This window comes from Aulostomus chinensis, chromosome 2 (genome assembly GCF_037954235.1).
Source record: "Aulostomus chinensis isolate RoL2024-O1b breed Wild chromosome 2, RoL_Achi_v1.0, whole genome shotgun sequence".
Classification (NCBI taxonomy): Eukaryota; Metazoa; Chordata; class Actinopteri; order Syngnathiformes; family Aulostomidae; genus Aulostomus; species Aulostomus chinensis.
Window position 1 is genome coordinate 4,343,030 of NC_141321.1, and position 17,731 is coordinate 4,360,760.

General features: G+C 42.1%; 2 protein-coding genes across 6 annotated transcripts in view; both read left to right on the plus strand.

Moving 5' to 3' along the window:
- The first annotated feature begins 1,426 nt into the window (after nucleotides 1-1,426).
- LOC147268840 (guanylyl cyclase-activating protein 2-like) lies at nucleotides 1,427-5,997 on the plus strand. The gene is made up of 4 exons (XM_086193172.1): nucleotides 1,427-1,721; nucleotides 2,823-2,972; nucleotides 4,338-4,437; nucleotides 4,705-5,997. The coding sequence occupies exons 1-4, from the start codon at nucleotides 1,518-1,520 to the stop codon at nucleotides 4,824-4,826; spliced, it is 576 nt and encodes a 191-aa protein (XP_086049298.1). The 5' UTR covers nucleotides 1,427-1,517; the 3' UTR covers nucleotides 4,827-5,997.
- Nucleotides 5,998-7,386: 1,389 nt separating this feature from the next.
- Nucleotides 7,387-17,731, plus strand: part of LOC147268841 (uncharacterized) — a 51,477-nt gene continuing 41,132 nt past the window's right edge. For 2 of the 5 annotated variants that reach the window (XR_015119147.1, XR_015119149.1), the window contains exons 1-5: nucleotides 7,387-7,619; nucleotides 10,723-10,782; nucleotides 13,111-13,266; nucleotides 15,904-16,041; nucleotides 16,403-16,516. Coding sequence is in view for 3 of the 5 variants with exons in the window: in XM_086223317.1 (XP_086079443.1) it covers nucleotides 10,738-10,782; nucleotides 13,111-13,266; nucleotides 15,904-16,041; nucleotides 16,403-16,516 (453 nt within the window). In the remaining 2 variants the exon portion in view is untranslated. The remainder of the gene's footprint in view (nucleotides 7,620-10,722; nucleotides 10,783-13,110; nucleotides 13,267-15,903; nucleotides 16,042-16,402; nucleotides 16,517-17,731) is intronic. The other 3 variants (XM_086223317.1, XM_086223291.1, XM_086223300.1) reach the window with 3 other exon arrangements.

The window sequence follows — 17,731 nt, forward strand, 5'->3', positions numbered from 1 at the left end:
AGCCTGTACTTCAGCTGGGCCTGGAGACCTGAGCATACCGCCACGAACGGATGATTGTAAAGTTAGACAACACGCGGTTGTAAAATACAATAGCAACATAAAAAAAATGAGCACAGCCTACTGGACATCCACAGAGATTGCTTTTAAACCCTTCCATCAACCAGTGTCTTAAATTTTGTGACAATAGTGTCTCATCACGCTAAAAACATCTGCATAAAAACCCTCAAGGAGGCTAATCTGAGCTGCAGCTGCCTACTGTGGCTCAGCAGCACAGTCCACAAGATGATTTGTGTCTGAGTGGGCTTCACTCGCCGCATCACACTGTTGAGCGTTGAGCAGTTTTTCACCACAGCCTCTGGCCTGTTTGGTGTGGGTTTTGCTGGTTTCACCAAGGCAAGTCTGCAGTTTGTAGCAGCGCTTCTGTGACACAAGCCTCACTGTCAGTCTCAGCAGCTGCAGCTGATCCATTCAGCAAAAACACGAGGTGAACGCTGCTCTTTCCACCCATTCATTCACAACCCTGTTTCCAGAGGGGCTCCTGATGTGTGCCCAGAACCTCTTCATTGCTGTGCTGGATCACTTTTACTGTAGAGACAGTGAATATTTACATTGGCTGGTTGAAAAGGGCGGAGACAGGCTTTTCGTGTGCCTTTGATGAAAGAAGCACAATGATTCTACTTTGTGGTTACACTTTACAAGAAGGTACACAGCTAACTAACAGGTTAACGAACAGGTTAACTAACAGGTTAACTAACAGGTTAACTAACAGGTTAACGAACACATTGGAGTCTGATGACCGATACTTGGGTAGAGAGAAGGAGGGGGAGGGGTGGGAGGATGTATGGGTAGGCGGGGGGGGGGGGGGGGGGTTCACACTGTCTTGACATACTCACAGCTTGGCCTCAGCATTGACATGGACCATCATTATCATGATAATAATAATAATAATAATGATAATAATAATAATGATAATAATGATAATAATAATAATGATAATAATAATAAGTAGTAGTATTATTATATATGATATAATGATCATATTAATAAGTATTTTTATTATTATTATTGTTGTTGTTGTTGTTGTCGTCGTCTTATCTGTTATCAGGCTGTTAAATAACTAGTTTTCCAAGCCCATGCGGGGTGCAGGCTGGATTTAGATGTCATCCCTAATCTCTCGGGGAGCTGCTGGGTGGTGGCCAACCACAGACACACTCCGCCCTGGACCTCTGCCTTGGATGCAAACACGTTAAGTTGTTAAGTAGACTTGTTCCCTTGAGGATTGTATTCGTTTGATTTGCAGAAAGCCAGCCACATTAAAGGGTTTGTGGAGGGATTTGGAGAGATCAATGGCAAGTCAACTGGATCTGGCCTGCAGGTTTCCTTTAAATAGCCTCCGCAGCACCAGGCTGCTGTGGGACGCGAGCTATGGATTCATGTTTAATGCATTGAGATCAATGCGCTTGATGGCTTCTGTCTAGGTTTCTCTGTATTATATCAATGCTTTGCTCCCTCATATTATGGGCCAGACACAGACACAGAGTACGGATAAGGAAGTGACTCTTGAAAACATTCAGGAACTCTACCGTAAGTTTGCCAGCGAATGTCCAAGTGGCAATCTGCACTTACATGAATTCAAGAGGATATTTGGAATCAACAGCAACTCCACAGAAGAGGAAGCTGCATTTATGGAAAATGTCTTTCGATCCTTTGATGCAAATAAGGTACAGTAGCAACTTGTACCGCGCTGTTAATTTTGTAAAGTGGTGAGCTCCTGCCCCCTGTGTTTATTTAGAAGCTGTAGCTGTAGGTCTAAGATAATGATGCAACATGAATACACATATTAGTACATGCTTACAGAAGGATGTGCTGATCATTTCATAAACGAGCTGCGTAGTGATGTGTAAATACATTCATGAATAATCTATGTCATCTTGAAGTGCTTTTGCATCCCCCTCTCCAAAGTGTGATGTAACCCCTCACTGTCAGGTTGCTCTGACCTGCTTCTGTGGGTTGATTCACAAAGCTTTGGATGTGTTTCTCATGTGCCCTCATTGGAGATATTCATCGTACAAACACTCCGTTTCAGTTTGCCCTCTCAGTGTACCTTTGAACGGTTGATGTACGACAATGAGAGGGAAAGCGTGACGGTGAGAAAATGAGTGCAGGCGCTGAAGACATTTTTGTCGACCGCTCAGCTCACCATTGTGGAATTTTTGTGATGAATTTCACACCTTTTCTCTTCATTAAAACTATTGCAACAGTGGTCAAAAATGATCAAAAATAGGTATTTCGAAAAAATGCTAAGCTCTACTTTTCGGCATCCCTCGACTGACTGCTTGTGAATTTCACGAGGAAGCTTTGCAAATACATGGTAATTCATGTATTTTAGTTTTCATCATCACATTGATGTCGTATGCTACATTCTGGCAGAGGAACAAGTAGAATGGTAACACTTCAGTACGGTAAAGGCTCTTAGTTAACGTGGAGCTCCTGGTTTAAGTTTTGGGAGAAACTTGGGATTAGTTCAGGACAAGGACTACAATCTTAATGATGTTGAGTAATCAAAGAAAAGACTGGGGTATCCAGTAATGAATCACTAGTTAATGACAATGCTGGGGGGGGGGGGGGGGTGATGGGGGTTCGAGCCCCTCCCAGCTGACATTGGGTGAGAGGCGGGGTTCCCCCTGGATGGCTTATATACTGTAAATGAGAAGAAGGCGCACGTTGAGTGTTTGTGTCTGTATTTGCATTCAGCACTGAGTCTTGGCTGCTCAGCAGTGAGAGTGACTGCTCTGCTCTTCTTCTTCTTGACTTCTCTGCAGGATGGCAAAATAGACTTCATGGAATATGTGGCAGCCGTGCACCTTGTTCTGCGAGGGAAACTTGAGGACAAACTGAAGTGGTCTTTTAAAGTTTATGACAGAGATGGAAATGGTTGCCTTGACAGAAATGAAGTGAGACACATTGTCAGAGTAAGTATTGATCTTTTTGAAGTGTCTGATATTAAAGGGAATTTGTTGGCTTTTGTGAATTCCAACAACATTCAGCGTCCCAGAATGCAATGAGTTCGTTCACTCAGGGCTGAAGTCCAAACAGCGATGGTGAGCCTGCCCTTGAAGCTACTTTGAAAATACTGAATAACTTTGTGCCTTGAGGGCTTTTCATCCAGGGGGAGGTAGTGTTCTGAACACTGGATCGGGGGAGATTTTATTTTTAAAAAATCCCGTCGGGGCACGTAGGGACAGTAAGGTGTCAGTGACATCCTCTCAAGGCCAGCTGAAATCTCTTCTCCCTGGTTTTTGTGCTCCCTCTCTTTGTTTCGAGCCTTTCCAGCCTCTCACCCGTGTCTGGTCGGTTCATCGGTCCTCGTCAGTCACCTGTTCTCTCAGTTTCTCCTTCCTGCTCTCGTGCTCTCCCTCCTGTCTCTTGTTGCGTCAGTCGTAGAGTTTTAGGCTTCGTTTGTCATTTCGTTATTGTGGGTCCTCGTGACACTTTGTTCGCCATGTTCTCCTCACCTGCTTTGTTTTATTACAACTTTGTAAATTAAATCTGTTCACTTCCTGTTTCTTCCTGTTTCTTCCTGCTTCTTCCTGCTTCTTCCTGCTTCTTCTTCAGAGAGAGAGAGAGAAAGAGAGAGAGAGAGAGAGAGTGTTCTTCCACAGACTTTACTGTGTGTATATTGATCATTTTAACTTTAATCATGCATACTTTGACTTATAGATTTCATTGTGTGACCCCCCCCCCCAACAAAAAAACCCAAAAACAAATGAAGAAACAAAACAAATGGATTCAGCCCAATTTTGGCCAATTTGGCAAAAACTGCTTGAGTTATTACTGAATATACACAAATCATTCATGGAGAAAATATAATCATCATTTATCCAATGACAACTATTTTGTAACTTACAAGTGTTTGCATCGTAGAATTTTGTTTCAAAGACACGATGCAAACAGATTTTCCCGTCTGACTTCGTCCTTCCTCGGCGCAAAAAGCAACACCAACTCTCCTGTGGTTTGCTGCTCGATCTGGAAAAAGAAGTGCTGGCATGTTTTCAGAGATGCGTATCGTTTTTAACACCTTTGCGATGAAGTCTTTACAGTACAAATGTTACCTGAATCTGAAACATATTGACTGAATAAATTCACCAATAAGATGAAAGATGAAAATAAACGTAAATTGAATCCAGTAATGTCAGAATAGAAGGGTCATAAAAACCAAGATACTTCTTTGCCATAAATACACATGTAGGTGCAGAGAGGTTTGTAGCACAGTATATTTCCTTCAACAGCTGAAATCATGTCAGATCGGCTTTTTCGTCCTTTTTACACCTTTTCAGATCATCCACAAGATAAAGAACCATAAAAATCCAGGTGTCTCGGGGGATATTGACGATATCTGTGATCGAATATTTCAGCTGGTGGATAAAAATCAAGACAGTAAGTTGACATGACAGCGAGAGTGGAGACGTTGTCGTCCTGTTTATCACTGTTCCCATCGGATCTGCTTCTGCTGTAAAACAGTGGATGGATTTCTTCTGCATATAAAAATGCTTGTTCCACTGTGAACATGAGCTACGGATTTGAGAACATTTGGAAAGTCTGTAAGAGATGATAAATCATTTGTCCACATTTAAGGTATCTAACAGGAAGTAGTCACCTGACCATGGCCTTGTGTATGACTCTGTCTGTGCTGTGACTGTCCAGGTCGCATATCTTTGGAGGAATTTATTGAGGGTGCGGAAAGAGACCCCTGGGTTATGGAGCAGCTGAAACTGGACATCGGGCCTTGCGACTGGTTCATTGAGCACCAAGAAAAGAAGACTTGAAGTCATCCCGCTCAGCCTTATGATATATGACGGGTCCCAGAGTGAAGGGCGTGTCCTTGGCCTCTCTTACTTTGTTTACACGGGAGAGTTCAGAGACAAGCGACTTGTGGCTTTATCTGAAACTTAAAGCCATGCTTGTCATGTTGTAATGCTTTGCTCAGAAAACCTGTCAGTACAGAAACTTGCATTTCCATATTTCATGATAATTATTTCAGTTTTCATTGATTGTAGATTGCCAGAGAGAAGATGTTATTACAGTCAACTCAGAAGTCCCCATCTCCGTGGGTTCCCTGACTGACAGCTAACAGGACTTTTGCGTTGGATTTTGGATTGTTAATTAAATCTACATGTTCTGTCTGGCATGATCATCTTCACAAATACTTTTGAAGCATATCATTGGAAGCACAAAGCTGTTGTTATGCAGTACACAAACTAAACCTTTATCATCACCACTTTGAGCTTTGCACTTGTTCAGCGTGATACAAGTTGAAGTCACTGGTCACCAAATGCTGTTACAAAGGCATGTAACCTAAAACCTGTTCATCGGGGAACACCGGACAACGCTAACTTGTTAGGAGTCTTCCCTCCATCACTCTAGGGCCACCCTGGACAGCACATCCGTCTATGGGTTTCCACATTCAGTTTTACTGCAGCATTTGACGCAGATAAATGTCCTTTACATTCAAGCCCTTGCCAAAAGAGTTCACATACTGCTCATTAAACGCTGCCATGTCATTCCTGTGCATTTTGCATCAAGTGTAGCTGTGGCCAAATTCCTGCGCTGCTGGGAGGATCCCAGAGACGTCGGTCAGATGAAACGTCTACTCGTTAAACCTTTGCTAACTTGAATTTGGATAAATAATTTCAACAACAATTTTTTTTTACATTTTATTTTCTATCAACCAGGGACCAGCAGTGACAGTGAAATATATTTGTCGCACGTCTTCACAATGATGGCTGTACCCGCGTGTGTATGTGTGGGCGTGGCTTGTATGAACATGTAAAATAAGAAAAAGCAAATACATTTGTTTCTGTTGTTATTGTTGTTGTCCATTACCATTTATGCCTGCTTTCGTTTGGTGGCTTCTTATTTTTTCTTCAATTTTTGCTATATTGTGAATATTCTGAAATCCTCAACATCCCTCTAAAATTGAAAATAAAAAAAAATCAACCTGTATGTGTGTGGGGTGAGAGAGAGAGAGAGAGAGAGAGAGAGAGAGAGAGAGAGAGAGAGAGTGTGTCTTAATTTTCTATTAGTTTGGGAACTATTTTATTTGTGTGTTATAGCCTCCCTACATTTGCTGACGATTGCTTTCATTTAAACATTATGAAACATCCATCAGTGGTCAGGATGTGTCCACATGACTCCCTGGTCACCTGGTGGAGACCTTATGGGAGGTTTGAGTTGACAGATTTATCCTGGCTTACGATTCTTAGCCTTGTAAGCTCTTGACCTGACAAAACGCTGCACTTCTGCTTCCTAGCAACACACAGACAGATGAACTGAACAAGCTAAAATGATTCCCTCTTTGCCACTGTGGAACAACATGTCCTTACATGCACACCTGCATCATCTCGCCGCATCATTAACATATTCATTATCATTATTATTATTATTATTATTATTATTATTATTATTATTATTATTATTATTATTATTATTATTATTATTATTAGAAGAAGAAGAAGAAGAAGAAGAAGAAGAAGAAGAAGAAGAAGAAGAAGAAGAAAGCATCCATTTCCTATTTGCTGCAGAATCTGCATGGACTGAAGGTGTGGTGGAAGATGAATGAGCTCCACCATGTGGCTTAAAGGAATACTGCAATTGCAAACCTTAAGAACTATGGAAGGAACCCTGCTGATTTTTATGAGAACCCATTGAGTGTTTGAGGATGGTGGTATAATCAACAAGACCCTCTCAGTTTCATGCACACGGAGGTACAAAGCAACAAAGTACACAGTTATTGGCTGGGCAGGTATTTATCTTTGGACACCGTGGCAAAAAATAGGGGAGAGTGAACTTTAAAAATGCCAGGTGAGCGAGGACAACATGAACCACAGTGTCTACTGAGATGGTTTTGCTGACCTCAAGTGGCTAACAACACTGAGTAATGTAGTTTAAACCATGGGTTTAACATTGATGGGCTGAATGACAGAACTCACTTGTGACCTTTCATCTGTTGCAGACATTTTGCATTCCACAACAAAATTTTGAAAAAGCAATACCTCCCTATTAAGAGACTATTGCTCATTGAAGGAGAAGGCATCTTTTAGGTGTTCTTTAAATAATTTAATCAAATTTGGTCTTAAAGAAATAACGCAGATAAGCTGTTATTTAATTTGGGGTATTTTTTGAATAATTCACAGCATAAACACCGTCACGCTTTTTGTCAAGCGAAAGCGGAAATGACAGGCAGGGAATCATCTTGGTGGGCTCCTCTCTCGTGACGGTCCTTCACGCCTCCTCCTGATGTAAATTTCTTGATGCACTGAGAGAAGACCTCACTATGGCATCGCAGTCCTTGTCTGTCCACATCTATGACCTTCATGTGCATTATTGTGCCTCCAGTTAAATGATAATGGACTAAAACGCAGAGACGAGTTTCATCCTCGACCTGGCCATGTGACGACTGCGCACGCGCAAATTCCTTCCAGTTATCTGTTGACAAATGTGTCCAATGAATATCTCTGTCCCACTTGGAGTTTCGTCGCTAAATGGAATAAAATGTCATTTCGGGGGATTTATCGACGTGGCAAGATTTCCTGTGGATTCTTCATGAAGTTGTAAATCCAGTAAGCCCTTAAAGTGAATATTTTAGGAGTTCCGTGTAGCTTAACAGTGCTTATTTATTAACTGGACAGTCGAGTTCTGTGCTAGCTATATTAGCATGTAGCTCACAGGATAAAGTTAGCTAGCTGGATTAACGCCTGATATCTCTGGTATTATTTACGACTAACGTTTTGCCGACGTCTACTCCGACACCAACTGCTGTCTCCTGGTGGAAATATTAATCTTTTGGGGAAGAGATTCACTTAGTAATCTGTGGTATTTGACAAGCTGTTAACGTCAACGTAGCTAATGCTGGTCGGCTACCTCTGGACCAGTCCTGCGACGTGACTCTGATCATTTTTGACTCGATTTTTGCTTCTCGTTTGGGTGGGGAGTCCTGCACGCTGGTTCTCTTGAAAACGCAGATTTCATCTGAATGATCAGCTGCAAGTGAATGCAGTTTTACCTGCTTATGGGCGGAACTCGACCCAGCATACATGGCAAGAAAAATGTTTTTGTTGTTGTTTTCTTATTATCCTTTTCCATTAAGTAAAGCAAACATCCTCAAAAATCTTATGGGTCGAACATTGCCCCAAAAAAAGTTTAATTTATTCATAAACTAAGTGTGTTTTTTTTTCAGTTTAACGCTTCTAAAAATCAGGAGCATTGCAACCCCTAACAACTGGGATCATTGAACCCCATTTTAGCCACCGTTTTCCCTGGACATTTATTTCATTCTAAGCCACGATCTTGTAAGGGTTTATTTGTTTGATTTCTGAAACCTGATGAGATCTTAAACCACAGTAACATCAACATCATTTTCAAACTTGATTTGTTGTTGGTGTGGAAGGCATAGAAACATTATGTCATTCTGATGAGTGCTGCCTACAAGGGCACCAGCTTTAGGAAACGTCATTCCCCCAACAACTGAATGTTCCTGTGCTTCAGTGACCGGACATGACCTCTCACCTTAAGTGAGGTTCATGGTGTACACCTTAAAACTCGTCAGACACTGGGAGTGCTCTCACTGTGCAGCTTGCTGTCTTGAACCAGGAGTCTTCAAGCCATTGCTGTTTTCATGACTGAACATTTTCAAATGCAGTTGCTAACAAGTGCCTGAAGAAGACCCCTAGTCGTCACGTCCAGGGCCCCTAAACTGACATCAGTCAGATCACGACTTCCATACCCAGATCGGGCCCATGGGCACAGTCGCCACTCACATTCTGTCTTTGTGTTAGAATGGGATGAAACTGGGATTGGAATGAATAATCATCAATGCCATTTTTGAGGACTTTCATTGTTTTAATGGTAGAACTGCACGTCATCAATATTGCCAGATAGTGGTCTTTTTTTTCATCAGTCTGGTTCTGTAGAACCTGGTTCTATAGAACCAGGTAGGTTAAGTATAGGTTCATTGGTTCTATAGAATTTTCACCCATCAGATTTTGTTGTTTACTTCTCATGTTTGCTCATTGCTCCACAAAACATATGTTTGTGAACAGAAATGAGATATAGATTAAAAAATATATATACAGAAAAAAAAGCAGATATGCAGAACAAGACCCTAAAATAGAAATGCTTAAAAATGGGGATAAGGAAAGCGCACAACAATAAGAGAGAATAAATGTACAATGGTGGGTTCAGCGGTCACACACCTGTGGGCTGGGCTGTACAAGTGAGAGCGAGAAGAGGCCAAAACCAACTTTGATGATGATTCTCCAGCCAGCTCTGGTATGCTGAAAGAACCAGTCTGACCTGATTTTTCTCCTGGGTCACGTGGATTGGATTGTTCAGCCGGTTGAATGAACTGGGCTGATGTAGCTCCCTGACAATGCCCTCAGTGTTGTAGCAGGCCTTCAGCAGCAGTGGCCTGGTTAGTCCCTCACAGCCAGGTGATGAGCTGTAAGGGCTGAGAGCCACACCTGTGGATCTCAGTCAGGCTGAGCCCTCGTGTTGAAATGGAGCAGTGAACTTTGAAGAGAAAACTCCTTCCTCACTATATTTGACTCTTGGTTTGCCTTCATCCCAGCTATGGTCAGACTGACGAGGCCTGCCTCTGGCCTGCTCCGTCAGCTTGCCTGATGAGTCAGCCTGAATGCCTGCACTCCTTTACCTGCAATTCTGGTGTACTCATAAATATTTGAAAGAGGCAGCATAGGAAGAGCTTAGTCTTGAGTGTTGTGCAACTCTGTGAGGGCTTATCTGTTTGTTCAGCTCCACTGAGGTTGTTTTTGGTGCCATAAAACAATTATGTTTGTCTCCCTTTGTGAAGTGTAGAGTAGTGGACGACTGAAGTAATGCCCAAGGCACTCTGTTGTTGTGAACAAAAGGCTTTCATTCATGGACAAACTAAGTAAGCAAAAAAAATAAAAGGAAAAAAAGAAGTAAAGAAAATAATTGAAACAAAGCAAGTATTGATTTGTTTAGTGCGGTTTGTTGGTTCCCCTGCCTGTCTGCAGGACCAAGAGGTCAAATTTCATGAAGCCATGGAAAATTCAGTAAGATTTGGGGCAGTGTTCATTTTCTTTTAAATTAAGGTCAATGAAATATTGCTTGGACTTTTAAAAATTATGCTAGAAATTAAATAGAGGGAAGAAATCGAACAAAACCTCGCAAAATCGATCTATGCATGTTGTAGCTGCTGATTTGAACAAGAAAGAAGAATTTGCTGTTGGGTCCTGGAGGTCCATGAGCTCTGAGCTGTAATTCATCTGATGTGCTCAGTGGACGACAACCATTTAATATGAAACATAAACAGGTTTTGTTTTTTATCCTATTTTCACCTTTTGTCTTCTCTTTTACGTTGTTTGACAAGCAAGCATCTGCAGATTTCAATTTTTCAAAACAAGTTAAAGCTAAAGGATGAAGCTTTCACAATCAAATCAGGATTAATTCAATAGAATTGTGAGGATAAAAGATGAGTGTTGGATCAGCATTCATCCCAGCTAACCGCCATTGTTCAGCTTATTAAGACTAAGATCGGTCTGATTAACAATGCCAGCTGATTCAGTTCAACCATCTCGCTCTGAACTCTGATTTTCCATGAAACCCCCAACTATGCCAACAGTCAACCATTTTAGGTTTTAAATTGATGACATCTTGAATCGTGTGTTGATGTGTTTTCAGGTCGAAACCGAAGCCATGCTGAAATGGTTTTCTGGTGAGGAGGGAGAGCCTGGTCCTGGAGTAAGTCCATGTTTGCTTGTTTTTTATGACAGGAACGGTCACGTACTGTACATGGTAATTAGGTTCTGCTGATAGATGGTGTTGCTGCTTCTCAACTGCCAAACAAATACACAGCAACGTTGAGAATGGAAGCACATCTTTCTAGAGTTACTTATCTCAGAAGTTAAAAGTATTCTAAAACTCATCTCTAAGTAAATGTCTTACTTTGAATGTATTTATTTTGTACTAAAAGTAAAGTATTGCCTTATTAGAGGCTCCATCTAGAAATTATTTTAGAGATTCATCCATGATTGCACTCTTCATCATTTGTTCTGTTAAAATCAGAAAACGTGCACCAGTGACTGACTTTTTTTTTTTCTTGAAGTTGCCGATTTGATTTGATTTAGATGGGTTGATCAATAAGTCATTACAGCTCTTGATGTCTTCATACGTTTATTAAAGTTGCCCTCACATTCATTAGTGAAAGTTTTAAAGTTGTACCAGGTCTAAAATCCAGCATCCAAAAGTATAATGTGGAATTTTGAAGGTTAAAACCAGTGAGACAAGAAATGAAGAATACCAGTTTTTTATAATTGGGAATTTTAATGAGAGACAAGAGGGGTTCATTTTAAGGATGGCCTCATTATAATCCATCCCTCCATCCATCCATCCATCCATCCATCCTTCCCTCCCTCCATTCCTCCCTCCATGTTCTCCCTCTTCTCCTGTTGAGGGTGGTGGGGGTGGAGCCTATCCCAGCAGCCTTCCCCCTGGACAGGTCACCAGTCCATGGCAGGGCCAACACATAGAGACAGACAACCATTGGCTCTCCCAGCCACGCCTACGGTCAATTTAGAGTCTGGATTAACCTGGTCCCTCTTGATGTCTTTGGACTGTGGAGGAAGCTGGAGTACCAGAGAGAACCCAGCAGGAACAGGGAGAACATGGAGACTCACCCAGAAAGACCCCGTGCTGCAGCCGGGGCTCCACCCACAACCTTCTTGATGGGGGGCCACAGTGAGGACCACTGCTCCACCGGGCCGCCTTCATTATAATCATTTATGCATCATAGTATTTGTTAGGAGTATTTTTGTATACCATAATAAATGGCAGGAGAGGATTTTATTTAATGGAATGCTACAATGTGTCTGCTCCCTGTGCTGATTTTTCCCATTAATGATCGATCACATCAAAGTAAGACATGCCTGACGGTGCTTGCTGTTTATTGTCAGTACCGAGACGATCGTCTCCCAGACCAGAGCTGGTTTACTGAATAATTTCAGGTTATGTCGTCCCGTATACGTCACCAGTTCAACTGGCTCAGAGGAAACTCGGTGAATGCTTCCCAGGCTGGTTTACATCCAGTGAGACTGGAATTAGGTGGACTGCTGAGCTTGGGGCTTTGACTTCACAATCTGAGCTCACACTTCCTGTGAGGGGGAACCGCTGCTTAATCCTCCTGCATCCTGGTCCCCATTCACTCTCAAGCCTACATGCTTATCTGCATGCTATGTCTGACTAGCCCATAATGATGACTTATAAAATGACCCAAACTATTATTTTCTTGTCTGAGGTAGAGTAAGAGCAGTGTTTCTTCTTTTTTGCTTTGTTTGACTTTGGTTTTTGCAATTCTTGCATCTGGCGATCTTTAATTCAACACTTTTATTTAGAATTCCTTCATATACTTCAGCTGTCATGTTTCAGTGCACCGATTATTATTAAGTCCCGGTCATCCAAAAAAATTTAAATATTGGGAGTTCTTTTATCAGCAAGTTAGATTTTGGTTTAGTTTTCAGGATGTTCAAAGTTTATACCTCATGCACTTTTTATATTTATTATTCATGTAATTGTTCATTACAAAACTTTCGATAGACAGAAGTTAATGTAAAGCTTTTGTTGTGGTTCGTATTGTTGTAAATTTTGGCTCTTAAAATGTAACATGTACTTCAATTGAACATTGGCTGGAAGTGTCTGTTATTGGCCTCCTTCATTTATTAACTCCATATCAGCCGTCGTCGTTGTCGTCGTCCTCCGCTGATCCGGGTCGGGGTCTCTGGGGCAGCAGAGATGCACACCCCAGGGGCTCGAAACTGGAACCATCTTCCTGTGAGGTGACGGTGCGAACCACTGCACCAGCATGCCGCCCTAGAGTGGGACTTCCTCATGAGAAATACAACCTCAGATCAAGAAGAAAGCAGTTGCACTAATTAACAGTTTTGGTGTTATGTGACCCAAATCTAAAATTGTTTTTTTTTTAAATGTCTTCCATGTGTCCGAGTGTCAGTCGTACAGCACTCAAACCAAATGCAGTTTTTGATTCTGAGCCAATCTTCTCTCCTCTCTCTGCAGGGCCCAGGCTCTCCCCATGGAGCTGCTGCTGGTGGAGAGGTTGCTGCAGCAGAACTAGCGGAGCGGCTGGTCCAAACAGAGCAGCTTGTCTCTCAGCTGAAAGAGATGATCCGGGAAAAGGATGCAACACTTTGCTCCAGAGATGAACAACTGAAGGTGTGTCCTCCTGTGTTTTTGAGTAAAAGCATGATGTCTGCTGACATCACCCTTGAAGCCAAATTGTAAATTAACATGAGTGGTAAATTTGGTGAATATCTTTCATCTTTTAAACATTTCCCTAATAATGTAGCAATTTTGTTTTCAAATATGTTCCTGTTGGATTTGCCTTGAATGCTGAGTAGTGCTAAGAATGCAGTTTTGTTTTTTTTGTTTTGCTTTGTTTTTTGGGATATCAAAAGATTGATCGGCTTCTGTTCTCAGTGCTGCATCAGGGAGCTGAGACCCTTAGAGACCTGCTGATTGCTAGTGGGCTTAGCAACATGAATGGTCGTGGGTGGGCAGGTTAGCGTACCACTATCTTTCCTGCTCAGCTTCCAAATCCTGTATTTCCTCCTCAGTGCATTCTGGTTCACTTAGATCAAGGTCAGGATCTTGGCTTGTCCAGAGATACAGTTGTGCTCATATGTTTGCATATGCTGGCAGAATTTATGATTTCTTGGCCATTTTTCAGAGAATATGAATGATAACACAAAAACTTTTCTTTCACTCATGGTTAATGGTTGAAGGAAGCCATTCATTATCAAACAAATGTGTTTACCGGTACTCTTTTTTTAAATCATAATGACAACAGAAGATATCCAAATGGTCCTGATGGAAAGTTTACATACCCCAGTTCTTAATACGGTGTCTTGCCCCCTTTAACATCAATGACAGCTTGAAGTCTTCTGTGGGATTTGTGGTTGAGGCTCTTTATTTTCTCAGATGATAAAGCCGCCCATTCTTGTTGGCAAAAAGCCTCCAGTTCCTGTAAATTCTTGGGCTGTCTTGCATTAACTGCATGTTTGAGATCTCTCCAGAGTGGCTCAATGATATTGAGGTCAAGAAACTGAGATGGCCACTGCAGAACCTTCACTTTATTCTTCTTGGCTTGACTTGGCTGTGTGGTTTGGATCGTTGTCATTTTGGAATGTCCAAGTACATCCCATGTGCAGCTTCCGGGCTGATGAGTGCAAATTTTCCATCAGTTTTTTCTGATAACATGCTGTATTCATCCTGCCATCAGTTTTGACCAAGCCACCTGTGCTTTTGTAGCTCACACATCCCCAAAACATCAGCAATCCTACTCCGTATTTCACAGGAGGAGTGGTGTACCTTTCATCATAGCCCTTGTTGACTCCTCTTCAAATGTAACATTTATTGTTGTGGTCAAAAAGTTCCGTTTTCGTCTCATCACTCCAAATGATTTTGTTCCCTCAGAGTTGAAGCTTGTCTCTGTGCTGTTTAGCATCTTGTAAGCAGAATGCTTTGTGGCATTCGCGTGGTAATGGCTTTCTTCTGGTGACTCAACCATGCAGCCCATTTTGCTTCAAGTGCCTCCTTATTGTGCATCTTGAAACAGCCACTCCACTTTTTTCAGAGTCCTGGATTTCAGCTGATGTTATTTGTGGGTTGGGTTTTTTTTGCTTCCTGAACAGTTTTTTCTGGCAGTCCTGGCTGAAGCTTTTGTTGGTCCACCTGGCAGTGGTTCTGTTTCAACAGAATCCCTCATTTTCCATCCATGTATCCATCCATCCATCTTCTTCCACTTATCCAGGGTCGGTTGCAGGGGCAGCAGCCTAAGCAGAGAAACCCAGACCTCCCTCTCCCTGGTTACGGAATTCGGAATGCCCTGACCACCTCCCCATGGAGGCGTCTTGGAGGCATCCTGACAAGATGCCTGAGCCACCTTATCTGACTCCTCTCAGCCTCTTGTGGATGGTGGAGCTTCTCACCCTGTCCCTAAGGGAGAGCCTAGCCACCTCCTGGAGGAAACTCATTTCGGCCGCTTGAACCCACGATCTCGTCCTTTTGGGCACTACCCAAAGCTTATGACCATAGGTGAGGGTAGGGATGTAGATTGACTGGTAAATTGAGAGCTTGCCTTTCGGCGAAGCTCCCTCTCCACCACGATGGACCGATGCAGAGTCTGCATCACTGTAGACACTGCACCAATCTGCCTGTTGATCTCACGATCCAGCTTTCCCTTGCCTGTGAACAAGACCCCAAAGTACTTGAACTCCTCCACTTGGGGCAGGGTCTCATCTCTAACCCCAAGATGGCACTCCACCCTTGTCTATGCGAGAATCATGGACCTGGAGGTGCTGATTCCCATCCTGGCCGCTTCACACTCAGCTACGAAACCAATCCAACAAGAGCAGCCCCTTGGCTGTCGGCAGGGGCACTGCTGATTGGCATTCTCAATTCCTTGGATATCTTTTTATATTCCTTTCCTGTTTTATACAGTTCAATTGCATTTTCCCGCAGATCCTTTGACAATTGTTTTGCTTTCCCCATGACTCAAAATCCAGAAACGCCAGCGCAGTGCTGGATGAAAGAGGCAAGGGTCTGTTAGGAGCCCAGAAACTCTCTGACCTTTTATACACACACACACAAACACACACACACACTGTCGTGCAGATGTAGATTAACTGTTGACTTAATTTTTTTTTATTTTTTTATAACAAGCTATTATCACACTACTAAAGGAATCACGTCCCACGACCAAAGTCCCCTTTTTGGCAACATAATGTAAACATGTTCTGTATGGGCTGCCAGAGTTATTTTCTTAACTGACCATTATTGTTTATGACTCAGGTGGAGAAGGAGCAGTGTGAGGCCAAACTGTCCAAACTGCGTCTCCAGAACAAGGCCAAGGTGACTTCTCTCACCACACAGCTGGAAGAACTGAAGAAACAGCAGGGGGGTCAGGATTCGCCAACACACAGCAAGAAGGTACACGCACATTCATGCGTAATTCTTCACATTTCATACAATTAATGTATGAATCTCTTGAACCTCACTATTAGCCTTATTTTAATCTTCATTCTTGTGCTGGAGTGGAATTCAAATTCACATGTAACATCTACCAACTGCTCTCTAAGTCCTCTGTTGTGTCGCTGCTTACCCTTACATTTTCTGATCTCGTTATTGCTGAGTAGTATTGAAAATGCTGTGTTGTGTGCTGTTGTGTTGTTTCAAACATTCAGTCTATCTCTGGCTCATAAGCATTCTGTAAAAATATATCAAGTTATATTTTCCCTTGTCTATCTACATCAGACAGCCAAGTCAGCATTCCCTTTTTGCTTCCCTGCAGGGCCCATCAGAAGGAGGAGACCAAGCCAATCGGGGGAAAATTGTCTTGCTAAAGAAGAAGGTTGAAGACCTCGAGCAACAGCTCACACAAAGAGAGGAGGAGCTGCAAAACAGGGTAAAGCATATTTCACATTTACCGCAAAATGTGGTCCCTTCATACAGTCATGTATAAACAATTCCATTTCATTCAAGTGGTATCCTAAAGAAGGACTGAACAGGTAAGTTGAAATACAAATATTTTGTCATTGTTGCTCATTTATCTTTGGTGACTATGGTAATCATTTTAAGCTTTTTAAACTGATTAATACAACTATCAGATATTTAGAGAAAAAGATGCCTTAATGCTGTTGAGACATTAGCTGCTATTCAAACGTGGTCCTGGTCACATTGACCGGTTCCAGCAGAAAGCTACCTATGTCCTTGCAGATTGTCATGTTGGAGGGCTGAACAGGAACAACTGGAGAGAACAGGAGATTTAACAAGATTCACATTCAGACTCCAATATTTCTGAGTGTTGCTACAGCAGCCAGGAGCTCTTATGGTCCATGTAGGATTAGTAGCCTTGCTAAAGAATGTACAACCAAAGCCAGTTGCTCTCTATTTAACGCTCTGTGGATCTCTTGGCTTTAACAGATATTAAAATTGCACCAAGGATTCTCTGTGTTTGTTTTTATTTATCCAAAGATAAGTTGAATCTGCAAGCAGCTGTGATTGGGCTGCATTAATATGAAAACCCCAGTAATTTTCTTATAAATCGTCTTGGCGGTCTTAGGGTTTGTGACAAAAAAAACAAAAACAAAATAGATTAAAACCTTTTGCACATATCACATGTAACCTACAGAAAAAGAAGTGTTTATTTATCCATGGTTTATTTGAGAGGGACAAGAAGGTCCAAGAAGTTCTCTTGAGCAAATAAAACAAACAAAAAAAACCCACTGATGCACAGTGTTCGTAAGTTAGTCTAAAAACGTAGAAGCTTACAGTACTGTTATCTTTATTAACACACCCAGAAAGACACAGGGGAGCAAACACAGACTCCTGTGTACGTGGATGTAATACTGGTACAAATCTATACCCACACATGTACACACGTGCGCGCGGGTTTGAACAGCTATCCTTGTCAAGACCCTAATCCTAGTTGTAACCCTAACCAATTTATGTCAAATCCTAACTAGGACTAGGGGCTTGGGTTTTGATAGGTAATGAAAGCTAGGTAAACACACACACACACACACACACAAACAGAGCCTATACACACACAGAGTAGCTTATTCAAACATGCACTTGTAACTCTTCCCGATATCATACACTCATCAGGACATATATTCTC